General features: G+C 37.1%; 1 protein-coding gene across 1 annotated transcript in view; it reads left to right on the top strand.

Annotated features, from left to right (window-relative positions):
• The first annotated feature begins 8,355 nt into the window (after window positions 1–8,355).
• The window catches only part of GDA (guanine deaminase), a 53,244-nt gene continuing 43,038 nt past the window's right edge, over window positions 8,356–18,561 (top strand). The window contains exon 1 of the mRNA XM_034410244.3: window positions 8,356–8,846. Coding sequence (XP_034266135.2) covers window positions 8,544–8,846 — 303 coding nt within the window. The 5' untranslated portion in view covers window positions 8,356–8,543. The remainder of the gene's footprint in view (window positions 8,847–18,561) is intronic.

Here is an 18,561-nt window from a genome sequence, read left to right as displayed (position 1 = left end):
CCCATTTTTGGTTTAATAACTGATGCCCTCTACCTTCCAATTTCTCCCAATTGAAGATTACAAACAAATAGACATAAGAGTTTTAGTAGTATATAGATAGGTGCTGCTGGACCGATATGCATATACTTTACATACAAAAAGTTAAAATGAATTTATATACAGAAAATCAAAGCATCAAAATATGTATACTTACAGGCACAATGAGCTTTAAAATAAATATTCCTTCCAAATTACTTGCTGGTCTGTAATGACTTTGAGAGCTTTATCAGGAATGTTGTAATAATTTCTTGTTTAGAGCCATTGCCTTGTTAATAAAAAGTTGATGGTCTGAACTGGCTTTTAAAAACTTTTTTCTTACCCAGGCTATCTATTTTTCCCTCTTTTTAAAAGTCCAACAATGTATCATTTCATTGTTTCCAGTCACCTGAGTTATTTGGGAAATAACTCATGGTACCTATTGAAAAACTGTCCCTGCCTCAGTGAAGTTGCCAATCCACTATTGGGGTTGGCTGCAACGAATTGAAGTGCACTTTCTGAAATGGACAGAAAATGTTGAGGCAATATAAGATGGAAAAGTATGCTTTAGAAGAAAAAGGTGCATTGAGGTGAGTGAGGGGCTGACAGAGTGAACTGTTAACTATATCTGCCTTCCAAAATAGTTATCAGCCTATTCTGGCAAGAAAGCAATAAGTGAAGAATTAGGAGTCATTCATTTTCCCTCTTTGTGAGGAGTATTTTTCATTGTTTAAGTTTCTGTATGTAAAATACATCAGTTCATAGTGTGTAAGAAAACTATGCTCTAGATAATCATCCTCAATATAGGCAGTTGTCGACTTACAACAGTTCATTTAGTGACCATTCAAAGTTACAACTGAGTCAACCCTGAGCCAAGGTGGTGCAGTGGTTAGAGTGCAGTACTGCAGGCTACTTCAGCTGACTGCTAGCTGCAGTTTGGCAGATCTCACCGGATCAGGGTTGACTTAGCCTTCCATCCTTCCGGTGGGTAAAATGAGGACCCAGACTGTTGAGGGCAATAGGCTGACTCTGTAAACCGCTTAGAGAAGGCTATAAAAGCACTATGAAGCGGTATATAAGTCTAAGTGCTATTGCTATTTCTATTGCTACAACGGCAGTGAAAAAGTGACTTATGACTCTTTTTCACAGTTATGACCTTTGCAGCATCCCCATGGTCATGTGATCAAAATTCAGATGTTTGGCAACTGGTTCATACTTGTGACTGTTGCTGTATCCCAAGGTCATATGATCACCCTTTTGCGACCTTCTGACAAGCAAAGTCAATGGGGAAGCCAGATTCACTTAACAACCGTCTTACTAACTTATCAACTGTAGTGATTTATTTAACAACTATGGCAAGAAAGGTTATAAAATGGGGGGAAAATCACTTAACAAAAGAAATTTTGGGCTCAATTGTGATCATAAGTCGAGGACTACCTGTATTAATGGATGGGTTCCCTCCAGATGCTTTAGAGTTGAATTTTCATAAATCCCATGTTTCCCTTTAGATTTCAATTTGCATAATGGCAGTAACTATGATGATAGAAGTATGAAAATTGAAGTACTACACAGTTTAAGGGAATGCAAGTAGAGAAACAGAATTAAAAAGAAACAGAATTAATTGCATTGGAATAACCCCAAATTGGTTATAGAAAGCCAATGCATTATTCCTGACATCCAAGCTCAGGTTCCTCTCTGTATAATTTTAATGATCCCTTTTTAATCATTATGGTACTTTCTGCATCTCTGTTTAAAATAGATTCTTTCCCTATCTGAAAGTAATTTGAGCTAGGGAATTCTGGTGAATTTCAAAATATATCTTCCCATTCCTGAAAAGAAATATTTTTTCTTTGCTGAAAAAAATACTCCTGTTAAAAGCAGTGAGGTTTTTAGGTATGATTCATACCTGAACATTTCAATCCAAAGCATAATCATTTGGGAATAAAATACAGTTAAGTACTGCTTATTTCTAAGTATACATACAAAAGCTCATGTTGAAAAACTCTTAGCAGAATATTAGGAATAGTATTAGAAATAATCAAATGTTCTAAAACACACATTATTACAATATAATATTAAATCTTTTACAATAGTATGCTAAATAAAACTACAGGAACACATTGAAATTTATTTGACAACAATCTCTTCAAAGTAATTGGCATTTCCTTACTTCAGCCTGTGAAAATTATAGAATAAAGAAATTTATAATATGTTGTTTTCTATAATATCCTGAAAACATTTTCTTTAGGAACCTGATTGAGTTAGGTACACTGAGGTAGGCATAAACTTTTTAAACTTGTTGGAAAATAGTGAGTTATTAATGAATATTCTTCATAGCACTCTCTGTGCTGTTTGCAATGTAAGTAATCTGGGTCCTTATTTTACCAACTTCGGAAGGATGAAAGGCTGAATCAATCTTGATCATAGTCATTCTGTCTTGCCCAACTCACCTCACAGGCTTGTTGTTGTAGGAAAAATGGGAGGAGGAAGGAGTATTAGATATATTCACCACCTTCCTCGAGTTACTTATAAAAATACAGGTAGTCCTTGATTTACAACCACAACTGAGCCCAAAATTTATGTTGCTAAAGGAAACATTTCTTAAATGAGTTTTGTCCCATTTTACAACTTTTCTTGCCACTGTTCTTAAATGAATCGTTGCAATTGTTAAGTTAGTAACATGGTTGTTAGGTGAATTTGGCTTCCCCATTGACTTTGCTTGTCAAAAGGTTGCAAAAACTGATCACATGACCCTGGGACTCTGCAACCGCCATAAATATGAACCAGTTGCCAAGCATCTGAATTTTGATCACGTGATCATGGGGATGCTGCAATGATCATAAGTATGAAAAATGGTCCTAAGCCACTTTTTTCAGTGCCATTGTAACTTTAAACAATCACTAAATGAATGGTTGTAAGTTGAGGATTACCTGTAATAAAGGCAAGATATAATTTCTTGAAAATAAAAATTGTCTCCTGCCAGTAATCCTCTAGATGTGTAGAGAACTGCAATTTCCAGAATTTCTAGCCCATACTGTGATCAAACATTCTGAGAAATAGTTTTGGCAGTCTCATCAATTTGGAGATTGCTACCTCGGAGCAGGCTGGTCTGACATGTAACATCCTTAGAAACAGAACAGAACAGAATGCATCTGAAGGCAGTATCACAGACACAAGGAAGTGCAAAATAACTCTGTAAATAAGGACCAATTACAAGCAGCAAAAATACTACAGTGTAAATAGAAACTACCCAGTGTCCTGAAATAGAACATGAAAGAAAGCAAGTATAATACTATTAAAAATCCTATAGCAGTGTTTTTCCACCTTGGCCACATGGCTAGCTGGGGAATTCTGAGAGTTGAAGTCCACACATCTGAAAATCACCAAGGCTGAAAAACACTGTCCTTTAGTAAATCCAATAGCAATATAGAATAACAAAAGAGTTTTTTCCACATTTGTCCTGAACACTGACAATGCTATCATTCCTTTTACAGTCATTTATATTGATAAACTGATTTTGATGTTACATTATATTTTTAAACTTTTATATGCTTTTTGTTTAAGAGAGGAATCTTTGTTTAAGAGAGGAATCAGGATTAAGCTGTTTATCTGTCCATCTGTCTGTGTAGCATCATCCCTCTCTCACACACTCTGCAGTGCAGTCAAAGAAATTGTTGGCATTTTCAGCAATTAAGTGTTAGGTTAACATTTCCATAAAAGCATGAAATCAAAATAAATAACACTGTCAGACATTCTATTATTATATAATAGAAGTGTGGGAATTAGTTCTTACAGTTTTCAAGTTTCTGTACACCCTATACTAGCATTAAAGATATCTTCCTGACGTTCATGTCATTTTTGCTTCCTTGATTTTGCCATCTGGATGGGGCTTGACAAGAATCAAGTCAAATACCCTGTTTCCCTGAAAATAAGACATCCCCTGATAATAATCCCAATCAGGCTTTTGAGTGCTAAAATAAGCCCCCACACAAAAATAAGCCCTCCCTGAAAATATTTAACTGCATGTGCAGCCGGTCCCCGCCATTTCCTCTGGTTAGGGTTAGGGAGACAGAGCTGGATATCAGGTAAGATGGCAAGTGGAGCCCCGTCCTGCTCCACATGCCCCCAAATAATAAGACCTCCCCAAAAATAAAACTAAGCGCTTATTTTTGTGGTTCAAAAAAATATAAGACAGTAGGAATTTATAAGCATTCATCAACACTTTGAATTGGATCCGAAAGCAAATAGGCACCAGATCAAGAAAAAAAAAAAATGAAAGGGGAAAATGTTATTATGGTCACAAACCATTTATGATTATAAGCTACCCAGAATTACTTTGTTATAAGATGGGAGTCTGATAAATTTTTATAAATAAATAAATCCCACATTAAAAATAAAATAAAGCAAACCAGGGTAAGAACATTACAACTGGTAGTGGGTTTCATTGGTGGACAATCAAGGCATATCTACTTTTATAAACAGTATAGCAAAATTTAGCTACATTCAAGAACACTAACTGGTATTGATCTAATAACAACTGTACATAAAAAGATCAGAATTTCCTGGGTATTTTACGAGGTAGAGTTATAAACTGGGATCTTTACGTGTCAGAACTTAAATGAGCTTAAGACGAAAATCCAAAAGGATTTATCTATGAAACAAACAAAATGTTAAAAAGTTGTGATATTTAGACAGTTACTTACCAAGCACATCTAAATTATATTAAAGTAACCAAAATATCTTTACAATCCCCAAGGCATGTTACAACTTTTGAGCACCCCTAATGTTTGGAAATTGAAAGTTGAAAAAATTGACACGTCCTAAAATCTATGTAATTTTCTTGGCAACTAATCAAGAACAATCCCACTTAGCTTTTTAAAAAGCATTGAAGATCACCTGTGCTGCTACCTACATAGGCAGTCAGCTAATTACATTTAGTAAAATCAAGGGGAATGTGTTATTTCATTAAATGTTGTATCACCAGTAAGGCAACCAATACTCCAAAGAGTGAAGAACTGTCAAAACCAGCACTTAAGCCTACATAGATTGAAAGCTAATAAAGTCAATAAATGCTATGTATGGTAGTGTGCGGCAGCAGCCAAAAAACCAATCCTAAATTGCATTAACAGAGGGATTGAATGAAGATCACGTGAGGTACTAATACCCCTCTATGAAGCCTTAGTAAGACCACACCTAGAATACTGCATGCAGTTTTGGTCACCACACTATAAAAAAGATGTTGAGACTCTAGTCTAGAAAGAGTGCAGAGAAGAGCAACAAAGATGATTAGGGCCCTGGAGGCTAAAACATATAAAGAATGGTTGCAAGAACTGGGCATGGGTAGTCTAGTGAAGAGAAGGACCAGGGGTGACATGATAGCAGTGTTCCAATATTGGCGGGCTGTTACAGAGAGGAGGGGGACAATCTATTTTTCAAAGCACTTGAAGGCCAGACAAGGAACGATGCATGGAAACTGACCAAGGAGAAATTCAATCTAGAAATAAGGAGAAATTTTCTGACAGTGAGAACAATCAACCAATGGAACAGCTTGCCTTCAGAAGTTGTGGGAGCTTCATCACTGGAAGCTTTCAAGAAGAGACTGGACAGCCACTTGTCAGAAATGGTAGAGGGTCAAACGCCAAAGGGAGGGGGTTGAACCAGATGACCTACAAGGTCCCTTCCAACTCTGTTATTCTGTATATTCTGTATTTTTTTAAAAAAAAAATACCATCCCTTATTACAAATGCATCCATCTAATTGTTACTCCAAAGACAATATCAAAGACAGATATTGATCCGACTATGTGGAATATCTACTAATGCAGATACATTTATTTATTTAATTACTTGTTAATTAGTTAATTAATTAATTACATTTATTTATTACATTTATAACATTTATATAGCTGCCCATCTTATACCAAACCTATACCAAACTCTGGGCAGCTCCAAATCAAGACTTAAAATGATATAAAAACCAGATTAAAACTATAAACACCAAACACATTAAAAATAAAAATGCAGTGCCAAATTGAACTTTTGACATGCAGTCAACTCACTGCTTTTCAGAAGACTAGGATGGTAGCAGTCTGCCAAATGTCTGGGAAAAGAGTATTCCACAGGACAGAGGATGCCTCAGGAAACGCACGCTTCCATAAGGTAACAATGCCCACCCTATCTAACCTGGTAGGATAGCAATAGCATTTAGACTTATATACTGCTTCATAGAGCTTTATAGCATTGTAAACCACTATCGTTTTGACTGCTTTACAGTGTCAGCATATTTTCCCCAACAATCTGGATCCTCATTTTACCGACCTTGGAAGGATGGAAGGTTGAATCAACCTCGAACTCCAGGTGTGGGCAAAGTTTGCCTGCAATAGTGTATTCTAACCATTGTGCCACCATACCACCAGGGATGGATAGATGTCCTTAGGGAAAGACGGTCCTACAGAGAACATGGTTTTGTATCATATAGGACTTTAAATTATTTAATTGTATTTAGAAGGAAACTAGAACCCAGTGCAGCTTATGTAACAGAGGTGATACAGTTTTGTATCATCATTGCTTTGTTGCAACGAAAATTAATTTGAAGGGAATATGTTAATCCTTCTTTCCTAGGTCCACAGAAACTTTACAGCAATGAAGAAGTGATGATTCCGGTTGATAGAAACAAAGAATCTATTACATTGATTGCAATATTATAGCTTAATTGGTAGCTTAATTAGTACCTGTATATGTACTTACTTTTATAGTAGTACAGTGGACACAAGATGGGGAAGAAGGAAAAGTATGCTTCAATCATGCTGTCCAAAAGGTTACTCATTGGCAAGTCTAAAAATGGAACAAAGGTGGGGAAAATGCAATAACCAATACATCTCACTTGGACCCAGTGAATGGGTCACTAGAATGGGTCAGTTGGAAGAAAAAGAAATAAAGTTACTAATCAGGTAAAATATAGTAGGATGAAATACAGAGCAGCAACCAGCCATTGGCAGGCCTGGGTATACTGGGCACTGGATCTAGGATGTTATTAGATTGGAATGGAAGAACAACTATTCAGATGGGCTTGAGATGGCTCAGTGCTTTTGAAGATGAATGTCAAAATTATGACTGATGGATGCACTTGTGATGGGCTGGGAGTCAGCTATGAATATGATGTCATTCATCACTGCACTCATATTGGAGGTGGGGTAAAGCAGAAAGTGTGGATCTGGCCCATGTGGGCACAAACATGTCTAAATCATACAATCCAAACAGAAGTTTTCTAAGCTGATGCTCACTAATCATCATCACCTATATTTTGGATCTCCAAACGCAAAAATAGCTGTGTCTCATATTATTCTCACACATATATTCATATGAGAATTCATACACCCAACAGAATCTTTTCTCTCATGATAAATCATTAATTAAGTCTTAATGTTGCATATTCCCCCCTGCCCCCCCCCCAAAACCCAATTCCTTGTTCTACTACTACCACTGACTGGAATGTAGCATGTGTACAAACTATGAAGTCCTGTTTGTATACTGTACATCTGTAACTTCCCAGATGACATTGTTTTCTGAAATATATTTTAGAACTATTTATTTATCATTAAACCTATACCTTTACACCCCTGTATGTTTTCATCATCCCCATTCCAAAAGACTGGACTAATTTCAAACAGATCTACCACCTCTTCTCTTCATTTTACTAAGATACAACATTATTTTCTTTCTTTTATCTAATTCATCCTCTTCATCGTTTATTCCTTTCTAATTCCAAGTCACATCTTCTGGCCATCATTAAATGGGTCCTCAAATATTAAACCTAATACTCACCTTGGCTTTGGTCAATTGAGGGCTTCTCACAATACCTTTTAGTAAAGTGCGGACTAAATCAGGGATTTTCAAAGATTTCTCAGCCCGTGGAAACTATTTGCTAGAGTTAGGGTTTTTCAACCTTGGCAACTTTAAGATGTGTGGACTTCAACTGATCTAGAACAGTGTTTCTCAATCTTGGCAATTTTAAGATGTGTGGACCAATTCCCAGAATTTCTAGTGTGGCCGGCTAGGGAATTCTGGGATTTAAAGTCCACATACCTTAAAATTGCCAAGGTTCAGAAACACTGCACTAGAAACTGCCTTGCAAGCCACTAATTGCACTTCATCAGCTCAGAAGTAGATATAGCGCTAGCCACCCACTCAGGATACTTTTATTAGATTATTATTAGGATTATTACTCTAATCAGAGTATTTTGTTTTGAATCTAATTTTGGCCATCAACCTCCTCTTCACCTTCTGGGCAAGGACGTGCTGCAGGGCGGCTGCGCTTGCCCGCTTCCATCTCCTTTGCCAGGATGAGTCTTGGATTGTTTTGTATCAATTTCTCTCAGCCGGTCGCACTTTTGCTGCCCTCAGGACGGGCTGAGGAGAAGGCGGCAGGCGGGCCAAAAGAAGCCTCCCCTTGGATGGGGCTGAGGGAGCAACCCGAATTGGTTGTAATCACACCCCCAAAGAGGAGAGTCCTTAAATAGGGGAGGAGAGATGGTGACAGCGCTGTGGGCGCTGCTCCAGACACGCCGGGACCAACTGCTGGGAGCTCCGGCAATCGCAGCCTCCGTCCTCAACGGCGGGCTGCACCGTTCTCCCCTCCCCGCCTTTTTGCACCCCCCCCCACGCCCCACCGTCGGCCACCTGCGCCCGTCCCGCCAAGAGGCGCGCGCCATGGACCCCCCGCGGGCCGCGCAGCTCGCGCATATTTTCAAGGGGACCTTCGTCCACTCCACCTGCACCTCGCCGATGGTCATCCTGCAAAGCCACCTGTTGGGTGTAGAGGAAAGCGGGAAGGTGAGCCTGGGAAAGGGCGAAAGGAGGGGAGGGCAGCGCGAGGGCTCCTGGCTCGTTGCCGCTGCCTTCTCTGGCACGTGGGGGGGGGGGCGGGAGGGGGCGAAGGATGCGCTCGGGGCGGCGAGGGTTCCCGCGTGGCGCGCCTCATGCGGAGCTGAAGGGCTACGAAGGAAGAAAGGTGGCACTTCGGCCGGCTGGTCGACGGAGGCTGGGAGCCGCACTTGGGACCGAGAGAGAAGTTTGAGGACAAGGCTGTGGAAGCGATATTTTTACCTGCCCCCCCCCACCTGCCGCCCCGTTGGCATAAAACCCCGGCGGTTGTAGAAACCTCGGGATAGAAGGCGAAGACGAAGAAGAAGAAGGCGGAAGGGCGGGTGGTTGTCGTGATTCACATAACTTACGTAACACCTGTGAAGAAGGTGGGGGGGGAGAGAGAATATGAAATTGGATTTAATCCGATCCATTTTCCAAGCAGGGAGCTCGTTTTCGGGTTCTTCAGAATGGCCCCAAATGATCAGCCGAAACAACAGACATAGGATTGAGAAGATAGAGAGATGTTGTTGTTAGAAAGCTGGTGGTCTCCAAAACATGAAAATCTCTTCCCGTCTGTAAATGGCAGTTTAGGAAGGTGCGCAAATTATGCCAACTATAAAGAGGACCTGATAGACTTAAGAGATTTATCACAATACTCTGCCCTCCCTTCCCCCCCCTTTTTTTGTTTGTTTGTTTGAAAGGGTCACAACAGTGTTTTCAGTGCTGGCGATTATCAAGCAGGGCAAGAAAACATGATAGAAATAAATAATAAATACTGCTGTTCATCATAACCCCAGCTGGTTCATTATTTGTCAACACGGAAGAGAAATTCTGCGGTTACGAATATATATATAAAGAAACACTTGTCACCTTTGGGTGTCTTTTTTAAATTATGATTTTATAGGCATGCAAATATTTAATAGGAATTAATTTATATTCAGTCAGATTAAAAAATCATCTGCGCTCATTTCCTAGAAAACATCATGATGGATGTGTATATGGTGAAGAATAAATTAGTATGGGGAGTGTTGAGAACTTGCACTGGAATTTGCACTGGAAAATAAAGAACTATAAAAATGTTGAGACGATAGAAAAATAAATGACTAGATATTTCAGGACAGTGTTCAGTGTTAGGCTCACCAGATTGTTCTAATCTATCATGTTTAATATTACTTTATAGTATGAAATCCTGAAGTGTTTCAGGTGCATTTTTTTTCATTATTTCACCTATTCTAATTTTTGGTTCCACTAGCCAAATCAGCAAAGTCAATATTTGTTTAACTATTAGATAAGCAGTATCAAACAAAGCTTCCAAGCTTTGATACTTTGGCCATCTGGCTCTATATAGCATTAGATGCCAACAACTCTAGTCTAATTAGATGCTCATTTAACAAGAAGTGTAATTATATGTTCCACATTCATTGGTGGTATACAGTTTAAAGCTTAATGAAGCATATTATTGTGCAAGCTCATACACTTTCAAATATGTGTATGCGTGTAGAGAACAGATGATTGCAGTGACTAATATATGAATGTGTTTGGCATAGCAACCACATCTACTTGGTGGCTCTTGATTTTGTAGACCATTTAATCCATTTTTGCTATAGTACAACGTATTTTCTTGGCTCTCTATGTCTTTTTGTACACTTGCAATAGTTATTTTATGACATGGCAGTTTTTCTCATAAAATAAGAGGCAGCCAACGCCATTAGATTACAGCATACTGCCTATATCAGTTAGGCTTTGATAAAAGTGCCAAAGTCCCGTTCAATAATGGTTTGGGTTGTGGCCCATTTTGGGAGAAATAGCAAGAGGTATAAAGGATGAAATGGTGCCTTACCTGTCTGCAATGCTTTAGGCAACCATTTTGTCCTGTGATATTCCTTCCATCCCATAAGAGCCAACACTGATTCCAAATTTTGGCTCTGCCAATCCTGTGATGGCCACAGAAGGAAAATTGGCAGGCCATATTTGTACTCCTCATCTAACAGATGGTTTTGGTCAGCTGTTGTACTCTGTTAGTATACTTGAGACTTTTAGACCGATTTTCTTCTATTGAAGGCAGAGCCAACAGAACATCTTCTTAAACAATTTACTGCTTTCTCATACATATAGCACAAGTTGTAAGAGACAAGTTGTAGCTCCATCAGTTTTTGCATATAGTAGGGGAGAAGAGGAGTCATCTTTCTGCTAACAAGTGGTTGAGCCAGTTCTCTCACACTTAATTTTTAATATAGTCATATATTATCCTTGCTTACTAAGCCTTACTAGTTGAGGGGAGGTTTCAGTGGACTTTGATCTTAGAACAATCCTGGGATGAATGCCATGCAGCTATCAATTCTGATGAACTAGTGATAAAAATGACACTGGAAAAATGGTAATCTGACAGAAATTTGGTGATTTTTTTTTTTTTTTTGCTTTATGTTTGATGGCTCATTATCTTCCACTCTCTTTTGAAAATTATCGTTTGACATATCTGGTTGCTGCCTAGAACAATGGAAACAAGATTATGTGAAAGGTATAAAAAGAAGGAGGTGATTGGTTTTAATAGAAGAGAATATACTGCATGTAGCTCAGGGTGTATACCAGGTACTATAAATGAACAGGGAGCAAACCCTACACTCATTTGCACTGATGATGTTACCTAGCTGGGTAATGAAATACCTGTAAGCAAATAACCAAATTGAAAGAGCACCAAGGGCTCCACAGGGGAATATTGGTTTTGGAAAAGTTCCAGTGAGTCTAGTTACTGGAAGGAAACCACCAAATGAAGGCAGATGGGCTTCTCCTGTTCCATTCCTAGGCTATGAAACATGCTCCTTTGGGAGCTGTGATTAGGTTCCACTCTTGTTTTTAGAAGATTGTTAAACAGATTTTTATATTTTTAGGTTTCTTTAAACAAATATATGCAATTATTCTCAGAAACAATCTTAAGAGAAGTGAAGCATAACTTTCTAACACTCCAAAGAGGGAAAAATAAAAACTGGATTATTGAGTGATGGAACATGCTGGGATGCCACGGATTCAAATTCTGCCCAGATTTTCATCAGCATCCCTAATTAAGAACAAAAATTAGATAATTTATTTTCCTCCTCCTACTTGTAATGGTTGTAGATGTACTATTGGAAAGGAGGCACAGAAAGAATCAATAATTCATCCTGCCATTTTTTTATGCTGGAATTTTTGTTTCTTCCTGAAGAGTTTTCTTTCTTTTTTTTTTTTTTATTGAAAAGGTTTTCAAATACAAATTTTTCCCCCTTTTTCCCCCCCTCCCCCCCCCTCCCTAACCCCCCCTCCCCACCCTTCCCCCCCTGTGACTTCTTCGTAACAAAAAAAAACCCTAATTCATAACAGATTACTTACTCCCTCCTCAAAATACTGACCTTTACTTACTAAAAGTATTATAAATCCCCCTTTATCCATACATTTCAGAAAAGAAGAAGAGAAAAAACAAACAAAAAAAAACAAACACATTATACTATAACTATTATAAAATAACTTCTAATTTAGCATAATAGTGTTTTATATCTATACATTATTGCAACAATTCAAAACCACCTTCCACTTTAAAACTATACGATAAGTCCTACTTTAATAACATTTCAAAGCGGGCTCCCCATAAAATCTAATTTAACATTTATTCCACTCTATCCATTTCCTCCACTCCCCTAAATGTATCACTTAAAAATCCCTTTTCTTAAACTAATCAGTCTGTAGCTAGCTTATTCACCCACTGTCTTACAAATTTACCATACACAACAATTCTTGATATCTTTAATTCACTGCCCACACTACTTAAATATATATATATATATATATTCCATTATATCTAAATAAAAAAAGAAAAGACAATAACTTTAAATTTATAGTCCATATAATATCTTCTTGAAGTCTTTCCACTGGATTGTTAAAACCAACATCCATAATAGGGTAACATAGCTTGCTGATGCAACAGTTTATTCAAGATCTCCAATCATATCTGCCCCCATCAGTAGTAAACATCTTCTTATATATATAAAAGTAAAAACAACCACCCGAGTGACATTATAATTATCTTCCATATAATAATAATTGTGGGTTTCATCAGGATTATTAATTTCCATCATCGTATTGGGTAACAACCCGATCTTCTGCATGTCCCAATATGATTCTCTTGCCTTATAATTCAAGATAATTATAATATATTTATCAACACAAAAAGAAGTTTCAAAGTAGATAATTCAAAACCATCAATTTGAGGCTCTTTCCATGTCCCAAAATTACGGCAATGCAGAGATCTGCCACTATCCTCAGGATGATATTGACCAATATGTCGCCTCCTCTATGTTTTCACATAATCATTCATATTTTAAAATCACTGGCTTCACTGTTGCTTGGGTTAGAAATTTCTATTTTTGTACAACCTATTTCTTTTTTTGTTTTCTTTTTGTGGGTTTGACTTCCATCCTAATTTTTTGTGTCTCGCGTTTCTTTTTTATCCCTTGTATATCCTCTAATTGGTTTCCATGCTTGTCCTTGCCTTGATAAGTCATCACATTAAAATCAGATGGCACTTCTCTCGAATTTGTAGATAATCCAGCTGGGGTATCCGATAAATCCAAAGGCAATTTATCTGGTACAGTCTCTGTCTTTAGTTCCAGCTCCTTCTGCTTATCCTGTATTATATCTGAAGACGTTAAATTCATTTTCAACCTATTTTGATAAAATTCTTCCGCTCTTTCAACAGTATTTAACTGGTATCTTTCTCCTTGATATCTCAATATAATACCAACTGGGACGTCCCACCGGAATTGAATATTTCTCCTTTTTAACTCAGACACCAGAAAGCCAAATTTCTTCCTTTCCATTAATATCTTAGGTGGGAGTTCCTTGTAAATCCAAATCTTTCTTCCATACAATTGCAAATTAGAATTGAAGGAATTTTGCACAATTTTATTCCTAATTTCTTTATCTGAAAAATAGATTACCACATCTCTAGGCAATTGCCTTTGCTTGGCAGTCCAGGAGTTTATTCGATAAACTCTGTCAATCCTACAAAACACTTCCTCAGGTTGAATCTTTAAAATCCCAGCTAGAAATTCAGAAGATATTTTCCTTAAGTCATCTCTGTTATTTTCCTGCAAACCTCTAAGTCTTATTGCATATTCTGTGAAATTATATTGTATCTTTAGAACCTCTTTTTCAATCCTCTGTTGCAGATTTTCTACATTACCAGACTTTTGGTCAGCATCCATTTTAAATTTTTCTTCTGAACTATAATCCTGAATATTTAACAAATCATTTTCAATTTTTTGAATTCTATTGTCCAATTTATCTTGAATTTCATCCATTTTTGACTCTAGTAAATTAGTATTTGTATCCAACCGAATCATGAATTCTGACACTTTTAAAATTTTTTGCTGCAAAAAGTCAAACTTGGATTTCACCAATTCCTTAGTTTCCTGCTTAAATTTTTCAAGTTGCTGATTCACAATCTCATCCCTTCTTTCAATCTCCTCTAAGAGAAATTCTATTATATTAAAATCAGGTTTCTGGGACTGAAGAGTTAAAACTTGTTCCTTTAAATTCTTAGTGGGGGAATCCCCCCCACCTATTTGCTTGTCTGACTTCACAAGCCTCAGTGCCATGTTTCCGCCTAAGCAGGCTTTGTTAGAAGAAAAAAAAAAAAAACAAGACAAAAGACTTCCAGCCAGCAACAATCCTCCAGGGGAAAAAGAGAAAAACAAAAACAGGAGCGGAGTTTTGTCTACAAATGTAGCCAGTGGTATTTATTCCGCTACATTGTAATAATAAAAAACGGAAGAACTTTCCCTCTCAAACTCTTCTCCAGCCGCGGCAGACGCCATTTTAAAAAGAAACTTTTTTCCTCTTTCTCTTCCTCTATTCTCCTAAGTAATTTTTAAAAGATAAGTAAAATACTTGCGCTTCAGTATTACAGGTCCAGCTCACATTTTCTTTGAGTAATCTGTCAAATTCGCAGGCTTGCTTTTGACGCCTGGCTCTGCATTAGCAGAGGTCTCCCAAAGCCCGGAGCAGCGGCTGGGGATATGGGGCATCTCATCCGCTCCATCCCAAAAGTAAAAGAAAAACTTTTGGGACTCTGCAGAGAGTTCTACCCACCCCTGCCGGCTCTATCTCCGTTTCCTCATGGGAACGGAGTTTTTTCGAGCCGCCGTTCCGTTGTGAAGGCGGCTCTGACAGGCAGTGGAAGCTGACGATCCCAAAGGAACGTCTGGCGGCGGCCAGCAGCAAACAGGAAGTCCCCCTGAAGAGTTTTCTTAATTCTGGACATGCAGGGAGGTTCAAAATGGAAAGATATGATGAGGCAGAAGATAAACCTGTCCCTGTCTCACTTGTCTCATTCCATGTAAACTTACAGGTTCAGAGAATAACAATTAGGTAATGTACAGTTAGGCAATGTACAATTAGGCAATGTGCAGGCTCATCACAGCTAGTGATATAATGATTGCTTAAAGCAGTTAATAGCAATTGCTTTTAGGCTTGGAGCCAGAGTGGAAATTACCTACCTAATAGGGATGAGTGTCTGAAAAACTGGCATCCATTGTTTTATCTCACGGAGCTCACTGATGCTGTGGAAGAAATAGTAAAACCTAAAAATAATTATATTTTGTTTTAGTATGCCTATGCAAATTCATTGAAATGTAGAAGCACCTCATTTCAAATCACATCTTTTTGAAGGTTCATGCGGAAGTTGCTCCTGGCTGTCTCTATATGTGTAAAGTAAAGTGGTTCCCTGTGCATCCACACACAGGCACACACAAGACAAACTGGGGGACGCTTCTGCAGTATTCATGCACGTTTGGCTGGAGTAAGAGGCTGCATATTTCATATCTTTTTTTTGAAGGATGGACACACACAGCCCTACGTGATGGTTCATTTAATTCAATTAACATTTGGCATGGTATTTAACCATAGCTGTATTTCCTCATGTCCTTATTGCTCAGAGTTCTTCACTAGAATACAAATGGCCATAAAAGTGAAAATGCAAGAACCTTTGTTTGGCAGTGCTATTAAAAAGGAGATACATGGATAATTAATTTTGTCTTTTACAATCTCTGTTTCGCTTTTTTTCTTCTTTGAAACCCTTGTGCTTAGCTACCGGTATGTAAAGATAGTCTCTGAATTACAACCATTCATTTAGTAACCATTCAGCAGCACGTTCTTATGACCACTCCTTGCACTTATGACTATTGCAGCATCTTCATGGTCACATGATAAAAAAATTGGGCACTCAGCAATCAGCATGTATTTATGATAGTTGCAGTGTCCTGGGGTCATGTGATCACCATTTCTAACCTTTCCAACTGTCTTCTGATAAAGTTAAAGGAAGAAAGCTGGATTCACTTAATGGCTGTGTGGTTTTTTTTGCTTAACGACTATGGCAAAAAAGGTTATAAAATTGGGCATGATTCACTAGTTCCAATTGGGGGCATAAGTCAAGGACTACCTGTACTATACAAGAACACATTCATTTTCAGTGAACTGAATATTTGGCTGCTTTTTAACTTTGAACAGATAAATAATCTGAAACAACTGTGGCAGGGTTCACACAGTGTTCCAAGATATTCTTAATGTTTTCTAAAATTGTGTGGGTACATGAGTACATATATATACTAAACCAAGACAAATTGCACTTTGGATTTACTCAGTGTGTTGAACCTAACTTCTGTGTATATGGATGGAATATCCTACTGAAGAATACTTGCCATGTGTCTTGGAAGATAAAAGAAGGCTTTTCATTTAAGACAATTTATAATAATTGGGATTGAATCAATATTATCAATAATCAATATTATTACTATTTTTAATTCAAATATACACCAGTAAGGCACTGATGTTGATATAATATCCTTCAATAGAACATATCATTTAGAATATATAAGTATAGTAAAATAAAGTCAACTTAACTTTTTATGACCTAAGTCACACCTTTCTCTAGGTTCCTCCAACATGTCTTTTCCCTGTCCATCTTTTCCTCAGTCTAAGTAATAATTTAAAATTAAACTTTCATACTTCTGTCACTATCCTAGTCTGAAATCCTTACTTTAGAGTGGTTGCTACTTTTTCCATTCCAGAGATACAGTATATTCTTTTGTCTGGACAATGCATGTACATTTTATGTAGTTCATAATTAACTTTTGTTTCAGTTTATTTATCTTTATCTTACACAATCTTATAGTTTATTCAAGTTCAGCAATTTGGGGAACTGGCTCTTGAACAGATGACTGCTGTAGTAGCAGAGACATTATTTTACGATCTTGCATCAGGCATGTTTTTTTCAATGGAATAGGTTCACTATGATACATCAATGGATGAACATTTGACAAATCAGATAATGTTTATACTGTATGTATATTCCTTTATGAACTAACCTTTGCTTTATCATCTGATTAATGTATTCTTATCAAACATTGCTGACAAACAACAGAAGTAGACATTGATCCTATTGACCAACCGTTGAAATTTGTTTTTAGCAACTCTAGTCTTTGTGGGCCATATGCATTTGCTTTCTTCATAAAATGATATTTGCATAATAAATACATTATTGCACTATATGCTGTTCTGTAATAACATTATTACAAAATTGCTGTGCTATAAATATAGCATTGGCAGCTTGTCTTCCATGACAACAGTCCTGCTTTCAACAGTTACCATCTGGTGCTACTGTATATGTTTATCTTTATTTCACTTTTTCTGGTTATGAAATTTGTATTTAATCAGAGCATTAATTTCCCCCCCCCAGTTTACTTCAACATCTCTGCAGTACAGGATTATTTTAATTTCTTATCAAAAGATCTGAATGTATGTGTAAATTATATAATTACATGCTCATGTGGAATCATGCCATATTATTTGATTTATAGTCACTTATCTCACATATGTGACTCTATGTGGCTTACAATGAAATAAATAAACCTAGATACAAAAAAATTAAAATATATAATGTAAATATTCTCCTTTAGGATACTTTATTTGACAGTGCCAAATAAAATAGGAGATGCAATCTATCATAAAAATGAAAGTTTTACAGCACAAAAAAGGCAATGAATCTGACTCTTTTTCACCACCCAAACTATTTGCTGAATAAAATGTATCTAATGACTAGTTAAAAGTAATGAAACAAGAAGACATTTCCAATTTGTTCTTCGCTATAGGAATTATTGCTGATACTGCAAATAAAGCATTTGATGTCACTGAAAGGAATTTAGTTGCAACTAATCTAATAAAAAGAAATTCTGAAGACTTAATGTGAGATTATTATATCTGGAGAATGCCAAGCATCATTGCATCAATAAAGCTAAAAATATTACACAGTTATATGAAAATCAGAATACATTATATTTTGCGGTAAATTACTAAATGATTTATTCCTGGATATTAACTTTAACCTCAGGACATGGAAAGTGTGTATCTTTTAGGGCACTATCATCATCTGGTAATAAGTGTATCGGTAAATGTCTATGGAGATTCTCAGTCATCCAGGTCATGATTGTCCCAAAGGTGCTTTTTCAAGAGACAAGTGGACTTTCTAGTTTTTCTTTGAAGACATTTCACTTCTCTTCCAAGAGGTTCCTTGGAAGCACCTTTGGGACATCTGGTAATAAAAAAAAATCAAGACAATAAGTTTTAAGTTTATTATGTTAAAAAAGCTATCAATCCA

Source organism: Pantherophis guttatus, chromosome 2 (assembly GCF_059756535.1).
Source record: "Pantherophis guttatus breed Tessera chromosome 2, ASM5975653v1, whole genome shotgun sequence".
Lineage (NCBI taxonomy): Eukaryota > Metazoa > Chordata > Lepidosauria > Squamata > Colubridae > Pantherophis > Pantherophis guttatus.
This window is presented reverse-complemented; position numbering and strand designations above follow the sequence as displayed.